Here is a 17535-nt window from a genome sequence, read left to right as displayed (position 1 = left end):
CTGAAGTGAAGAAACAGATTGACAGAGCCAGAAGAGTACCCAGAAGTTACCTACTACAGGACAGGCCCAACAAAGAAAATAACAGAACGCCACTAGCAATCACCTTCAGCCCCCAACTAAAACCTCTCCAACGCATCATCAAGGATCTACAACCTATCTTGAAGGACAACCCATCACTCTCACAGATCTTGGGAGACAGGCCAGTCCTTGCTTACAGACAGCCCCCCAACCTGAAGCAAATACTCACCAGCAACCACACACCACACAACAGAACGACTAACCCAGGAACCTATCCTTGCAACAAAGCCCGTTGCCAACTGTGTCCACATATCTATTCAGGGGACACCATCATGGGGCCTAATCACATCAGACACACTATCAGAGGCTCGTTCACCTGCACATCTACCAATGTGATATATGCCATCATGTGCCAGCAATGCCCCTCTGCCATGTACATTGGTCAAACTAGACAGTCTCTATGTAAAAGAATAAACGGACACAAATCAGACGTCAAGAATTATAACATTCAAAAACCAGTCGGAGAACACTTCAATCTCTTTGGTCACTCGATTACAGACCTAAAAGTGGCAATTCTTCAACAAAAAAACTTCAAAAACAGACTCCAACGAGAGACTGCTTAATTGGAATTAATTTGCAAACTGGATTCCCCCCCCCTGCACTTTTCCTCAGACGTTCTTGTCAACTGCTGGAAATGACCCACCTTGATTATCACTGCAAAAGGTCACCCCCCTCACCTGCTGGTAGTAGCTCACCTTAAGTGATCACTCTCGTTACAGTGTGTATGGTAACACCCATTGTTTCATGTTCTCTATGTATAGAAATCTCCCCACTGTATTTTCCACTGAATGCATCCGATGAAGTGAACTGTAGCTCACAAAAGCTTATGCTCAAATAAATGTGTAAGTCTTTAAGGTGCCACAAGTACTCCTTTTCTTTTTGCGGATACAGACTAGTATGGTTGCTACTCTGAAATATATTCACATGGAAATTTAAATGCATGTGCAGCTCTATATCAATTAGAAAGTAAAAATTAAAAGACAAGGCACTTGCTGATAGGTGCTACTGAAATCTACTCCTCACCATCTGGTTAAAAACGGGATTTACAGGTACGGAAAGTGGCAAGAGGTAGTGGTCCAGTAGGTGAGAAGGAAGAGGCAGAATGTTACCTGCAATGACGATATTGGAGGAAAGTCACTTTAATGAATAGCAACAGTAATGCCCAAATTCTGCCCTTTGATTTCTATTAGCATCTCATTGGCTCTCAAATGGGACACATCTGAGGGATGAAACTGATCCAGTTTTATATTAACGTTAGATAATTCCAGACTGCATGTACAGAGCTGGGAATTTGTCACAGTTTTTGTGACATTACAGAACCTGAGCTTTAGCCATGTGGTTTATGTCACTGGCTTCTGGCAAAATAATATCTACAATGGGAAGGCTGTAGCTTAGGTCTGGCAGCAAAGGATATTTTATTTAATTGAAGCTACTTGGTGAGTTTAATTAGGCAGATTAAAATGAAACATTTTGAAATGTGGCCAGGACACCAGGGTTAAATACTCCAAACTACTTTCAGCTAATGCCATCATGCCACTAGTGTTTAGGACTTTATTTTTACATCTCATCCAAGAGAAGAACTGTCCAATGCCTCAGGGTATTTCTTCTGTACAGATTCAAAAGAAAAAGAGTGCCACCTACTATATCAACAATACCTCTACTGGCAGTACCTGATTGTTTGGGGTTTTTTTTTTTTTAAAGGTGCCCATCAAAGTACCAACTCAATGTTGCTTATTTTGTGAAAGCTGACAGGATCACAGTATATCATGGTATATTATTAGCAACAAACAAAATTATGGCCCATATCTTTAAAAAAATTCATGCACAATTGTGTTTGCATGCTCAAATAATTATACACGCAAATGATTTTTCAGATAGCTAATTGATGACTTTTGCATGCAGTTACTGTGTCTGGCCATGCAACCATGGCAGATGCACACACAATGTGCACATATTTTCAAAAACACACACACTTTTCTGTAGGCTATCAACAGAGGGATCAGCCTGACCACTATTCTAGCTTGTTCACATTTTGAGGAAGCATATGCCATTATTGTAGGAGTTAAAATAGCAAACAGGTGTGGTAAAACAATCACGTATAACATCCGTTAGGTACTTTTGAGGTACACAAGTCAAAGGGGATCAGAACATATGAAGATATATAATTTCACTACCACACCTCCTAAAAAGGCATTAATAAAAAGGTTTTGAATAACCTCCTCATGATAGATTTTAAAATAATTCTATGCATTTTAACAAGTATTGCTTGCTGTGGATTACTGTCGCTATCACATCCCCTTGCTATGTATATTCAGGCATATGGCATTTACCAATTATGATTTGAACAGTTAAACCTGGAAGATTGTGTCTCTACTAGCATAATTTTCATATGTAATGGGTAGGCCCAAAATGATATTCTAATTAACTCATAATCATGCTGAAAACATCAAGTCTGATACTGTAAACTGCTTGTTACCCTCATTAAAACCCTTTTAAAGATGTCACTTCAGTTCTACAACCACAATAATGTACTACAAACATGCTGGAATGAGTCAGGTGTTTTGCTACTATTGTCATGTGAAAATTACATTCTGCCTATCTATTATTACTATTTAAATAATGGTAGCAGCCAAACTGTGGCAGGCACTTTGCAAAGCCACTGGAAGACTGGCTCACAGCCTCAGAGGTATTTAGCTAACTCGTATTTAAGTCAATCAGTTAGATGCCTAAATATCTTTGAAGATATGCACCACAGTCATTGTTTCAGAGGGTACATTCTAAAAAAGGCAGACAGAGAAAGAATGAAGTAAAGAGAAGCAATTAACATACAAGCAAAGTGGTCAGGGTGATGATAGGCACATCCTATGAGTTTTCTTTTCAAAGTTAAACCACTGAAGAATCCCTTTCTTCACAGCTCAGCCCCCTAGTTTTTCCCCCACACCAATTCCCAGCCTCACTTCCATCCTCCTTATTGCAAATAGGTGATGGGGAGATTTGGAAGTGGGAGTCAATGAGGAATGAAAAGAACATAATAGAACTCAAGGAAGGGAGAATTTGTAGTTGAGGAAGCCCGTATGCAGAGAGAACTTTTGCCAGAGGCACTCAGTGGCACAGGACCAAAACCAAAGGGATAAAATGCTATGAACCTTGGCATATTTTTAGTCATATTGGCCTTATATGTAGAACATGTTGGGGATCTTTCATGAAAAAGATGCTCTAGAAATGTGATTCAATGGTATTAAACAGAATGGACACAATTTTAAATAGTATTATTTCTTATTGCAATAATATATTTAATTTTTAAAAATGCTGTTATAAAGTGATTTTTAAAGTGTCTCTTTTTTTATAACCTTCTAGATTTCACAGGCCATAGAGATTTTCTTCTGAGAAGAATTTGTCTTTACTTTTGATACTGCTGCTGAACACACATCAGGGAATGTATAAAGGTCTTTCCCTGAAGTTCAGTTCACAATACCCTGACGTTTGTGTGAGAGGAGGACTGTGCAGGTGAAATCTCTGCAGCACGTACACACAGGAGCTACCAGAGGACGTACTTCACTCTTTGATGCCAGAAGAGTGATGGCCTGTCGGGTGGGAGGATCAGTTGAAAACGAATGAAGTAAAGCTACTGGAAGGAACTTACTGCTCTCCTTTAACACTTGTTTTAAACTGTTTTGCAGCATATCTTGGAAAAGGAGATGTTGTGCATGTACAGGCTTTACCATTCCAGGGCCTCTGACATAATGGACATGACGCACTGTCATTCAGTATTATGTTGACAAGACATTTTGAACTAATCACAATTAGTTTGTAAAACACTTACGTTCATGTTATACAAAATGATTTAATGTATTATAATTTCTTTCTTTTTTATATAATGTCTAACGAAAACACAGCTGCAACATTTTTGATTCCTGTTAATTTTGTTCTTTAATTAAATGACTACTTATTGCAGGAAATGAGCGCACTTCTTTTAAATTGCTTTTTTCCAGGTGAGGTTGAAGGGGAGGAGATTTGTAATTATTATGGGCAGATTTCCTGCACCACAAAAGTCAGCACACGGTCTGGGAGACCATGAACAGTGGAATTTAGATAATGGGCTTCCCACCTTGTGGAGGAAAGATATTGGACCAGATCCTTACAACTGGAGTAATTCTACAACAGCTGAGGATCTGGTCCTTTGTAAGAAATGTAGTCTGTCACTACAGTAAAAAACTACTAAGGTTTGGCAAATTTAAACATGACATAGGTAAACTGTTAAATACCCTTTATTGACTATCAAACTATTATAGTTGTATTCTTTTTCTAGTAAAATGTACGTGAGATTTGATAACTTCCTGATGAGGAAAAAAGATACTTCTACTAATAAATAATTACTAAAAACAAACCTAACAGAAATGATTATGAAAAACTATAAGCAAGATAGGCCACAATGTTTAACAAAATCCAGAAACAATGAGAAGATTTGCCTAAGTAAGAAATGCAGGATTTGGCTAAAAATCATAAATATGTAAGCGATAATGTTAACAGTAGGTAATATTGATGAAAACATGAGTGATAGTTGCATAAGATATTCTGTTTCTTTATATCAGAGAGGTAGCTGTGTTTGTTTTTCTGTTTCTTCAGTGACTGTAACAGAAGTGGTGCATATGCATACAAGGCAAAATTTTGTCCATAGATGTTTCAAGTTCTACCCTTTGTAAAAGTTTTAAAAGAGTAAAAAATTTAGGGTAGGACATGTCAACCCCAAGCCAGCAGAAACAACCCTAACGAAGACATGAAAACAAAAAAGCAAACAGATAAAAGGTAAAGGGAATTATGGATATAGACTCCTGATAAATGACTGCAGGATGGTGTGCAGAATTAATGCATTTAATGGATGTACTAATAGCTGTTGGTTCTCCGGTTATCAGCACTGGAGTGAAATGTCTCATTTAAATAGAATGATATATTGTACTCCCTCCACAATAATAGGAGTTATGAATGTACAAAACATACTGAAAATATATTTAGTTGCAGCCATTGCTAGAAGCCATTTGTGGATCTTTGCAGGGCATGTGTCCAAGGCATGACTAAGCACGTGCTGAACAGTTCAGCTTAATGTCTAGCTAGATTTAATTTTGTATAACCTTATAAATATTGGTCACACAGATCTAAGTCTAAGTGCCTGAGTAACCATCATGATTTAATCCAATGATTTGTCTCTTTAATTACCTGATTTTAGAACTTGGTAGCTTCATCATGGAAATCTATATCATCATACTAACTGGTATTTTAACATTTTTATTAGAATAATCCAAACACAAGTTCTGATATTTGACGGTCATAATATAATGAATGAAAATTCAGGAGTGATACAGGGAAAGAGTGAAAACACCACTAAAGAAACACCTCTCAGTAAGAAATACTTTTTCTAATTTGACAGGGAACATAGATGAGCCTTGCAGTATAAACAAGCATCATGGGTTGTACACTTTTATTATTATTATTATTTGTATTATCATCATGCCTCAGAGCCCTAGTCAGGGACCATGACTTCATCGTGCTAGGTGCTGTACAAACAGAGCAAAAAGACAATCTTTGCCTCAAAGTGCTTGCAATCTAGGTATCAGTTTGGAGTTGAGCAAAACATTTTAGTTTAGCAGTGATTTACCTTCCAACTAAGCCCTCATTAATAAATACTACTTTGATAAGAAAATGGTTCTGAAAAATATAATATTATAAGCTCAAAGGAATATTAACGATACATTAGTAAGAGCAGCTTTTTTAAAAAAATGCACCTACATTTGTATTATTTTTTACAACATACAGATGCAAAGTAAAAAAAGCATTTGTATTTTATACATTCTTCAAAACCTTGCAAATTCATCAAAGAAAATATTCATTAGTTTCACATATTCTTGAATAATTCAATGATGCTGGTAAGAAATCTTTGACTCATATCAGGAGGTCCACCTAGTGGAAATGACAAGTAGTCACATATTAGATCAGAGAGAATTTACCAGTTGATTTATGACTTACTCGTAACTTCTATAATCAATGGAGATAGATATCAATCAAAATTTGTTAAGCTACACTGACAACCATGAACTAAGTTTCAAGATCAATCAGATAACCTGCAAAGAATTTTCAAAAAATTTGGCTTCTGCATTTTTTTCTTCTTCTTTATTATACTTAAAGAACTACTGAAAAGATGACATCACAAGAGCTAAGAAAGTGAAAGCTGAGTATCTAAGAGGGAAAGGAATTTTTAATTGGACTGTTTACAGCTCTTTTTTATTAATTCTCAGTTAACTTTAATAACTAATATTTTGGATAAAATAATCCTTTGCAAAATACTTGATATTTTGACTTAATTCTTTAGCTCACAGTAGACTTCCCTGAGACATCCCCAAATTCCTCTAGCTAAAAGGGAGGACCATACTTGTCACTCCTGATATACTTATGTCAAAACGCAAGCAATTGCCTCCCTCAAATTTTTCGTCTTTTTATATACATACTAAAGACGCAAATACCAGCACAATCCCATTTTTTAATAAATACTCGATTGGTCACCTTTTAAGAACTACTCTGGTTCCCCACAAGGATGTATCAGACAAAACAAGCTTCCTAAAAGCATTAAACCTGTGCATGTGCTGAGAGAGGCAGAATGATTAGGGACAAGTAAGGGGATAACAGAATTTTTCACTTCTAGGTCACTGGTGAAAATCCAGGCCTGGGTCTTCCAGGACTAACAGTTATCATTTGATCTTTGTTTGGTGGCCCATGTGATGCAGAGACTTGGTGGCTTCAGTCCAGTTCCTTTTAGAGAGGTATCCATGTTAACACCTCTACACAATCTAGAACCCTTTCTAACAGACTCAACAAAATAGCCCAGTACTGAATAGGCATGAGAACCAAAGTGCCTTGGCCCTGCAGGTCAGGATTGAAATATATTGTGTTGGTTGGGGAGAGGAACAGAGTGCATGGGGAAACTTACATTGCCCGTGTCCATGATATACATGTTCTGTGGACAAACAAACATTAAAAAACAACAACCCCAAACTCTTGAATAGATATTTCTAGACATGGTTGATTGGGGGGCCAAACCACACTCCGAACATCAAGAAAACCAAGACGTATTTTAACACAGTTTAGTTTACTGTGCTCTTCACAACAATCATGTGATTTAACAACTTTAAGAGAGAGACACAGAGTTAGAAATACATGCACAGTGAAATTGTATAAGTAAGACTTTACTCAACAAAGTAAAAAATAGATGAGCCAAATCCTTCATTCCACGTTGAAGTCAGAGATTTGCATGAATAAAGACTGCAGGATTTGAGAAAACCTACACAGATAGATGTAGGTTTACACAAATTTTTATGATAAACAATAAAACTATATTTTAAAAGTTAAATTATTTGATGAATAATTGCACACTGCTGCATGTAATCTAATAAAAACCAATGAACAGTCCTAATTTTTTCTGTTTGTCTGTAAAATCCCTACTCTAATCACATGCCTTGCATTTGGCACAGCATTTGGATCCTGGTAAGAAAATGCCCTGAGTCAAACTGCTACTATAGAAAGAACATATCTGTTATTAAGAGAGTGTAACACCACCACCAAGTATATTCAAAGCTCAAAGATTAAATATTACAAGTGAATAGCCATATCTTGTGAACTGCTGAGCACTCAACTCTCATGAACTTCTGTGGGAGACAACAGCTCAGCACCTTAAAGGATCAGACCTATAATCAATTTATTCATATATCTATTCAAAATAAAGAAGCAAACATAACACCAAGTAAGTAATACAAAATTAGTAGCAGCTAGTGGAAGGCACAGCACCTTAATGAAGTTGGTATTTATTGATGTGACCACCAATGCAAAATTTACTGAAACTGAATGAGTTAACAAATATAAAGAATGGAATCAGTACTGATTTTGGAACAGAAAGCAGCTTCACATAAGTGTAACCAAGCACCATAAATCAATAAACACAGTACATGCAGTGAAAGTTCAACAAAACCAGAGTGGAACAATAATACAGAAGTGTAGATTACAGGAAAGGTAATAGTTATTCAGGAATTATCTGATTGGGATGATCTCAATAATTGTGAATTGAAATAAACAAACCAAATTATTTGCTGGAGTAACTAAAATTTAGTAAATGGAGTTATGCTAGAAGAAGAAAGTGTAACTCACCATGTGTAGTAACAGTAGTTCTTCAATATGTGTCATCTTATGGGTGCTCTACTGCAGGTGCACATGCACTTTTGAGAAGAGATTTTAGGTAGCAGTGCTTGTTCAGTACACACACGAACCCTACACAACCCCACGCGCCACACCAAGGCTACATAGAGCTGCATGGGCAAACTACCCCCAGTTGCTTCTCTACTGCAAAGTTCCATAGCAGAAACTCCAAAGCAGAGGGGAAGGAGGGCAGGTAGTGAGCACCCACAGGGACACACATCTCAAAGAACTACAGTTACTGCACTTCTCCTTCTTTGAGTAGTGTCCTCGTGGGTACTCCACTTCAGGTGACTACTGAGCAACACCCTCTAGCAGAATGGGAATAGACTTTGGAATAGAGTCCAAAAGTGAAGATAGTACAGTACAGCCAAACACAGCATCTGAAGCTGAGTATGAGTTACTGCCCAATGCTTAGAAAAAGTGCATATGGAGGTCCAAGTTGCAGCTCTACAGAGCTCAGTAATGAGGACATTAAGAAAGGCTGCTGAAGCAGAAAGAGATCTAGTACTTTAGGAGGAGGTTGGAGACCATTAGAATGATAACAAAAGATAATGCAACCAGATATTCATACAGCGTTTTTGATTGGAAACTGGGGATTCCTTGGACCTGTCAGCAACAGACAAACAATGTGGGAGATTTTCTAAATGTCTCAGTCCTGTCCAGGTAAAAAGCTAATGTCCTCTTGACAAGATGTATAGTCTGGTTAATGTGGAAGTCAGATGACACATTCGGTAAGAATTTGGGGTGTGATGATAGCATAACCTTGTCCTTGAAGAATACTGTGAATGGGGAGATATGCCATCAGAACCCTGATCACTCCAATTTTTTGAGTAGAAGTAATGGCTACCAGGAAGGCTATTTTAAATTGATAAATTAAGTAGAGAATAGCTCACCATTGGCTCAAAATGAGGTCTTCTAAGGCATCTAAGCACCAAGTTAAGGTCCCAGATGTAGCATGTTCAAATTCCCAAAGCCCTTGAGAAATCTCACCATCACTGGATGTGTGAACACTGAAAAGTGTTTGACTGGAATGGAAGGTTGTAATGGCTGCCAAATGTAACCTAATAGAGTTCAAAGACAATCCTGTCTTTTTCAATTCTAAAATATAATCTAGGATACCTAACAGTGACAAGGATGCAGGTGAAAAATGCCTTAGCCCACACCAGTGGCTGAATCCATTTATATAGATAAGTATTATGAGTAGACTGCTTTCTACTACATAACAATACTTACTTCACTTCCTCAGAACAGGTTGTTTCTAATCCTGCAAACCATCAACAAGCCATGAACTCTGAAGCTGGGGTGAAGAATTTGACCAGCATTCTGAGAAAGAAGCTAAAGGACAGTTTGGAGGATGATTAGTTGACAAATTGCCAACTGGATGAGGTAAGGAAACCATGTTTGTCTCGGCCATGTCAGACCTACCAGTATAAGTCTTCATCTTGTATTTCCTTATCTTTATCAACATTTTGATAATAGAGGTGCTGGAGGAACGCATACAACAGACCCAACGTCTAATGAAGGAGAAGGGCATCTCCCAGGGAGAGACAACCCAGTCCCCATCTTGAGTACGACTGGCAACATTTCCTGTTCTTAGCAGTGGCAATGAGGTCTATCTGTAGAACACCCCAACATTGAGAAACATTTGCTGAGGGTGTATGCAGTTGTGGAAGATGTGCTGCCAAGATGTGGGTTTGATTGCATACACCCCAATACAAAAGTCTCACTGCTTTGACACAGAGGGAGGGTGACCTTGCTCCCACTTGCAGGTTGATTCATGTCATATTGTCCATCATCTTTGCATATTTTCCCATGATCAATGGCATAAAATGGAGGCAGGCATAACTGATTGTCCTGACTTCCAATAAACTGATGTGTAGAGTGGTGTCATGAGGGCGTGTGTGTGGGCCAAACGGACACTGCTATCTAAAATCTCCGATTAGAGGCACAGGGGCGCAGATACACCTACAGTGGAACACCCACAGGGATACTACTTGAAGAAGAACTTTCAGTTTAGTGGTATTACTAGTATGTAAAGAACCTGCAGCTTCATTGGTACCGACTCGGCAACCAGTGGTGCATCAATGTAGATGTCTCAATTGGCAACTTAAGTTTCTTTGAAGCAGATTCCCATCCTGGGGAACCTGAACTCTTTTTCTGAGAGTCCTTCTGAAAGGATTCTTGAGTTTTCCTTTTAAAAGATCTGGGAGAGTGCTACACTCGATTTACATGGAGACCGGTGTGCACTTTTGGGGTGTGTGTGATTCCCCAAGGCAACAGGCACACTTGGAGTGCCCATCGCTCACTGGAATAGCCTCTGGCAAGAAAGGAAATGTTTAAATCCCAGAGCTGGGCATACCCGACTAGTGAAGGGAAGCAATGGAAAGAACAATGGTCCTTACAAACTATTTTTTAAACTATCTAGTACTAACAACTACTAACTATTACTATATCTAACTCAAGTAAGTAAACTATGCAAAGAAATAAGTTGAGGTAAGCTCAGCTCTGGCACTGCTGAGGCTCTGTCTCTGGTCAAGGTCATGGAAAAAGAACTGAGGGCAGTTTGCCTGCGCAGCTCTACAAAGCCTCGGTGTGGTAAGTGAAGGTGTGAGATACACATGTATGAGCTGAATGGGCACTCCTACCTAAAATCTCCACTCAAAGGTCAATGGGGCGCACACACATCTTAAGTTGAGAACCCAGTTCTCCACAATAGCTCATTCCTCATCAATGAAGAAGAAAAGTAATTATTATAGGTCCAATCCTGCATCTCAGTTGTAGTACTTACATACTCCCAATTCCTATTGAATCAATGGAAGTTTTGCATGCTGAAGGATTGAAGGCTTGAGCCATATGACCTCAGTTTCTGAATGTAAGAGGCTCCTTTCTGGAAATGGGATTTTGAGACAAAGCATCATGCAGTGTGCTCTTCTTCATATGACAGGTTTCAGAGTAACAGCCGTGTTAGTCTGTATTCGCAAAAAGAAAAGGAGTACTTGTGGCACCTTAGAGACTAACCAATTTATTTGAGCATAAGCTTTCGTGAGCTACAGCTCACTTCATCGGATGCATACTGTGGAAAGTGTAGAAGATCTTTTTATATACACACAAAGCATGAAAAAATACCTCCTCCCACCCCACTCTCCTGCTGGTAATAGCTTATCTAAAGTGACCACTCTCCTTACAATGTGTATGATAATCAAGGTGGGCCATTTCCAGCACAAATCCAGGGTTTAACAAGAACGTATGAGGGGAGGGGGGTAGGAAAAAACAAGGGGAAATAGGTTACCTTGCATAATGACGTAGCCATTCCCAGTCTCTATTCAAGCCTAAGTTAATTGTATCCAATTTGCAAATGAATTCTAATTCAACAGTTTCTTGCTGGAGTCTGGATTTGAAGTTTTTTTGTTGTAATATAGCAACTTTCATGTCTGTAATCGCGTGACCAGAGAGATTGAAGTGTTTTCCGACTGGTCTATGAATGTTATAATTCTTGACATCTGATTTGTGTCCATTTACTCTTTTACGTAGAGACTGTCCAGTTTGACCAATGTACATGGCAGAGGGGCATGCTGGCACATGATGGCATATATCACATTGGTGGATGTGCAGGTGAACGAGCCTCTGATAGTGTGGCTGATATTATTAGGCCCTGTGATGGTGTCCCCTGAATAGATATGCGGGCACAGTTGGCAACGGGCTTTGTTGCAAGGATAGGTTCCTGGGTTAGTGGTTCTGTTGTGTGGTATGTGGTTGCTGGTAAGTATTTGCTTCAGGTTGGGGGGCTGTCTGTAGGCAAGGACTGGCCTGACTCCCAAGATTTGAGAGAGTGTTGGGTCATCCTTCTGGATAGGTTGTAGATCCTTAATAATGCGTTGGAGGGGTTTTAGTTGGGGGCTGAAGGTGACGGCTAATGGCGTTCTGTTATTTTCTTTGTTAGGCCTGTCCTGTAGTAGGTGACTTCTGGGAACTCTTCTGGCTCTATCAATCTGTTTCTTCACTTCCGCAGGTGGGTATTGTAGTTGTAAGAATGCTTGATAGAGATCTTGTAGGTGTTTGTCTCTGTCTGAGGGGTTGGAGCAAATGCGGTTGTATCGCAGAGCTTGGCTGTAGATGATGGATCGTGTGGTGTGGTCAGGGTGAACGCTGGATTACAGATTTTTCCATTCCCTTAATTTAAAGGCACATTTCTCCTTTAGTAATTGTTATTTAATGTATCTCAAACCAGAAAGATACAATAACAGTACTTTCTAGAAAGGTAGTAGAAGTTTCCCTCTACTTCAAGGAACTCTATCAAGGATGTTAAGCCTTAAAATTGCAGGAAGTTTTCCATATTGTAAGCCTTGTCTTAGAGAGCAGTTTTCTTTGGAAAGAGAGACTATAAAATAGCATCATGAGATTCCATGTTTGTTGTCATGAGTAATGGTGGGGACGTTGAGGATCTAGAAGTGGGTAGGGGGGTTGGAGACCCTGGAGAGTTATGTCAAAGAAGAGAAAATGGAATTTGATAAACATTAAGGAAGACACAGAGGATGGTGAGATTCAGCAGGGAACATCTATTGTTAAGTGGCAAAATTGGTTTTGAAAAAAAAGGACAACGTCCTGTGCAGAAGAGTCCGCAGGGTTTGGATGCGTAAGAATCCTATCAATGCAAAGCAAAACCAAGACAACTCCTAAAAATTAGGAAATCAATGAATTCAGACTTTCACCAATAATGCTGCTTAATAAAAATAAATTATAATAATAATAGCAGCATAACACAATAGTATGGGGCAGGAATGGGGGCATTGGAAATGAGGGAAAGGAAATGTTGTGGTTAAAAGATTGGAAAAAGTGGTATGAGAAGCAAATGTAAGAGACAAGTGGAGCTGAAAGTAAAGGTCATGGTGTCACCAGGGAACAAATCTAGGGAGGAAGAGAGGTATCTGAGGGCAACAGAAAAAAAAAATCAGAGGCTGACAGGGTAATGAAATAAGTGACAGTGAAGAGAATGTGTGATGCTGCAGACAGCAAATGGAGATCAGTGTGTTAATTTTGAGACAGAATATGATGAAAATAGTTTGGAAAATACCAGATTTACAGAATAACTAAAATGGTGAAAGGGAAAGTTAGCTCTAAGTTGGACAACATATTAACAATCTTCAGAGAGAGGTTTGGGCCCTCTAAGGTATGTAGAATTTATGAATTATTTTCCATATCCACTTCTTTTTGGCAACCTGGTGATATGCTTAACTTCAGTTTCCTTCAAGAGCTACTGACGAAATGGGAAATACTATAGTTACAAATCCATTATTCTCAAAAAGTTTACAATCTAAACTGAGTATGACAAGAGAAAATCCTGGGAGCGATCACAGAGGCAAGGATGTTGGTAGAAGGAACTCAAAGAGCCCTATAAATGTTATAGGTTTACTTGAGTAATATGCCTGTTAGTTACTGTTTTTTGTTAAATTTAAAAGGAAAGCATTGGTTGAAAGATTGTGGAAAAAAGACAGGGTGGCTATGAGCATCTGAAGGAGAAGAGAGGTTGCATGGCATATAAATTCAGGGAGAATATTGTAGACACTGAATAGCAGCATGGGGGAAAAGTCAATTATAATCCATCATGATACATAGAAATCTCATTTTGGTTATGGACATGCATAACTATTACAGGATGTATTTCTATATAAAGGGCAGGCCATCCTGGATGATCTGTTTTAGAGAGCTTTACCAACCACAGATTTACAAAGACTCCGAGTTCAAAATGGCCTAAAATATGCACCAGTTTGCTTAGGCCTTGTGATAATGCCGCAAATTTGTAAATATGAAAAAAGACTCAAAGTATATTTTTTCTGAAATGTTTAATACACATTTTCAATATGGTTAAAACATATATATATTTTTACAAAATATTTTTAGTCAATGACTAATTCCAACTGAAAGCTAATACCATAAGTAAATAGGATACAACTTTCAAAAATGCCATTTGATCTCCTTTTCATGTGCTAAAGAATGTATGGTCAAATTCTGTGTCTGGTTGTGTACAACACAGCTCCTATTAATTGCAATAGAAGTCCTATGTACACATACAAATCCAAAACATGACGCTTACTTCAGTTTTAATTGAAAATTACTCCTTTTTTCTATGTCAATTAAATAAACCTTTTAAAATGACCCCTTGTTAATAAATATTCCTAATTTATTATGTGAAGATCCTTTTAAAATAGCACTTCTTTAAAAAGCTCTCAGTAAATATGCAATTGTCAAAACTTCCCATTAGTGAAAAGTAATCTAAATATAAACAAAAGTTTTCAAAATATATGAATTTACAATATTAGAATTTTCTCCCTTCTGACAGAAAGAGTGTCTGCAATCCTCTGCGAACATTAAACAGCTCCTCTTCATGCTATGGTAGAACAGTATCACATTTATTATACACTTTAAAACAAACTTTTTAAAACTATCACAGAATTCAGGCAGATATTGCAACATTAGAATGGTCTTTTTCCTTCTCGTGCTAATATTAACTCTATTAAAACACAAATGAGGCACTACATAAGCATAAAACTAAAAGAGTATATACATACATATCACTTTTTATGTATTAAAAATTAAGCATTGTTTTAATGATATTTATTATAATTTCCTTTTTGCTTCAAATGACAGTATACTAGAAATTGCATCTTGAAAGGAACTTTTTAAAAAGCGAATGTGCAGATAATTATGTTCTTTTAGGAAAACATACAAAAACAAATTGAGACAAAATAACTTTATTTACCATTTCTTTAAGAAGCTTCTCTTGAAGCCCTTTCATGTCTTCTTTCATTAGATGCATCTATAAAAATTGACAACATAGGTCATATACATACGTTTTCTTTTCACAATTGACAATACATTTTAATGAAGACAATTTATGTCCTCAAATTAAATGTAAAATCAGATTGTACTAATGCTCAGTCTTCCCATAGTTCAAAATAAGGCTGTCCAGGAAACTGGTGGGAAATATTAATCTTTTTAGGGCAGAACCAACTAAGTACTATGGCATCTACTCCAAATTCTGACATTAGCATCAGCTTGGGTGCCACAAGTATGCAAACAACATGAAATTTTACATCTTTTCTCTACTGCACTCAGACAATTTTTCCCCTCAGATTGGCTGAGACAGGGGTTTAGGAATTGATCCTGCAAGGAGCAGGCGTTTATGCAACAAAGTACTTAAGCAACTACTTAATTTTAAATACGTAAGTAGTTCCACTTACTTCAATGGGATTACATACATGAGTAAAGATAAGCACATGCTTAAGTGTTTTCAAGATCAGGGCCCTAGATATGACAGAATTGGTTGAGACTCAATCTACATATAGCAAAGATGTTGGATAAAGGGAAACATCTAGAGATCCTTCTTGATTGAGGAAGCATAGCGGCCCTTTGTCAAAGGAGTTAACAACTTAAAGGTAACTCTGGATCTTTCATTATTTCGGAGACCTTGTGTGACCTTTGTAGCCACAAGTGACATTTTTTCATCTGTTTGTGAGTACCCATTTCTCTCCGATATGGACATTGTCATTTATGATTTTCATATTAGATTATTGTAATGGTCTCTATACAGACTTCAAGATTAGCCCCACTCAGGAGATACACCTAGTGCACAATGCAGTGTCCTGTTCACTGAGCAGTGCTGGTTACAAGGAACATATTACACCAGTACTCCAAAGACTGCAACTATTTCCTGTTTCAGAGTAACAGCCGTGTTAGTCTGTATTCGCAAAAAGAAAAGGAGTACTTGTAGCACCTTAGAGACTAACCAATTTATTTGAGCATGAGCTTTCGTGAGCTACAGCTCACTTCATCAGATGTATACCGTGGAAACTGCAGCAGACTTTATATACACACAGAGATCATGAAACAATACCTCCTCCCACCCCACTGTCCTGCTGGTAATAGCTTATCTAAAGTGATCATCAGGTGGGCTCGCTCACTCCCTGGTGAAATTCAAGATATTAATAATATTCCCCAAAGAACTACAAGTTTGGGTGCCTGAAAGGTAGCACTTAAGCTAGAGGTGCTTGATGTTTTCTTAATTGCGAGGCAGGAAAAAACTTGAGGAAGAGAGAAAAATTGAGAGGACAGTTGCCATACTGCTTGTTTCTAATTGGCTCTTTCCTGCATAACTGAAACACTGGTGAGTAAAGCTGCAGAATATAATATAAACTATGCTGCATGGCCATGAAATTTCTGCCATGATTATCAAATTAGGTGTTCATCTCTTCTAAAAGGGTAATATTAAGTCCTTAACATTGCACAAGTTATGGTCAAATTAAGGAAAAACGTTATTAAAAAGTATCTAGAGGATATTAGTATAATGCTGGCGGTAAAGACTTGGCCTATAAAGAAGTAATCAGGTGACATAATGTAAGAAATAAAAACAAAACTAAAGAGAACAAATGTCATACCTCAGAAGTAAAAATATTTTCCTCATAGTTAACACTGTGGGAGATGTGCTTTTCAAATGAAGTTTTAAGAATCTGAATCCTAACAACAAAAATGCAAATTAATGATCTTTGCCATATATGAAAATACAACAAAGATCTTGAATAGGGCAATTCAATTTTTAGTCTAACATACTATTGAAAAACATTGATGACCATTATTATCCGTATTAATGTAATATTCCACTAGACTCTGGCAGAAATTTATGTGGATAACAACATTATTTATTAATGTTTTCATATACAGCGCTTTTCATCCATAGATTTCAATATGTTTTACATACAGATGATGAAACGAAGGTGTAGAGCATTAAGTTACTTGGCTCAAAGTCATATATTGAGTCAACTGCAGAGTCATGAACGGAATCCAGGTCTCATAACAACATTAACAAACCCCACTAACCTCCGCTGTTCATTTTTCTTGCATGCACTAAACGTAAGTGCATGTTTTTTCCAAAAGTTCTAAAAAGAAATAAAATAATTAACTGAACCAGTAAGAAGTTAATCCACGGAATGTAGGACTTTTTTAAAAAAAATAGGTTTCAGAGTAGCAGCCATGTTAGTCTGTATCCGCAAAAAGAAAAGGAGCACTTGCGGCCCCTTAGAGGCTAACAAATTTATCCGATGAAATGGGCTGTAGCTCACGAAAGCTTACGCTCAAATAAATTTGTTAGTCTCTAAGGTGCCACAAGTACTCCGTTTCTTTTTTTTTTAAAAGGTAGGTTTCTCCTGTTCCCAAATAACCTATAAT

General features: G+C 37.6%; 2 protein-coding genes across 10 annotated transcripts in view; one reads left to right on the top strand and one right to left on the bottom strand.

Moving 5' to 3' along the window:
• PHACTR3 (phosphatase and actin regulator 3) overlaps positions 1-7536 on the top strand; it is a 167129-nt gene extending 159593 nt beyond the window's left edge. For all 5 annotated transcript variants that reach the window (XM_048820209.2, XM_048820212.2, XM_048820208.2 and 2 more), the window contains one exon: positions 3436-7536. In XM_048820209.2, the coding sequence (XP_048676166.2) occupies positions 3436-3451 (16 nt within the window). In that variant the 3' untranslated portion in view covers positions 3452-7536. The remainder of the gene's footprint in view (positions 1-3435) is intronic.
• Positions 7537-14252: 6716 nt separating this feature from the next.
• SYCP2 (synaptonemal complex protein 2) overlaps positions 14253-17535 on the bottom strand; it is a 60999-nt gene continuing 57716 nt past the window's right edge. For all 5 annotated transcript variants that reach the window (XM_048820504.2, XM_075118737.1, XM_075118740.1 and 2 more), the window contains 4 exons: positions 17188-17246; positions 16749-16827; positions 15074-15130; positions 14253-14701 (listed from right to left, as the gene is read on the bottom strand). In XM_048820504.2, coding sequence (XP_048676461.1) covers positions 14630-14701; positions 15074-15130; positions 16749-16827; positions 17188-17246 — 267 coding nt within the window. In that variant the 3' untranslated portion in view covers positions 14253-14629. The remainder of the gene's footprint in view (positions 14702-15073; positions 15131-16748; positions 16828-17187; positions 17247-17535) is intronic.

This window comes from Caretta caretta, chromosome 13 (assembly GCF_965140235.1).
Source record: "Caretta caretta isolate rCarCar2 chromosome 13, rCarCar1.hap1, whole genome shotgun sequence".
Lineage (NCBI taxonomy): Eukaryota > Metazoa > Chordata > Testudines > Cheloniidae > Caretta > Caretta caretta.
Note: the sequence above shows the minus strand (reverse complement) of the source record. Positions and strands in the feature narration are given on the sequence as shown.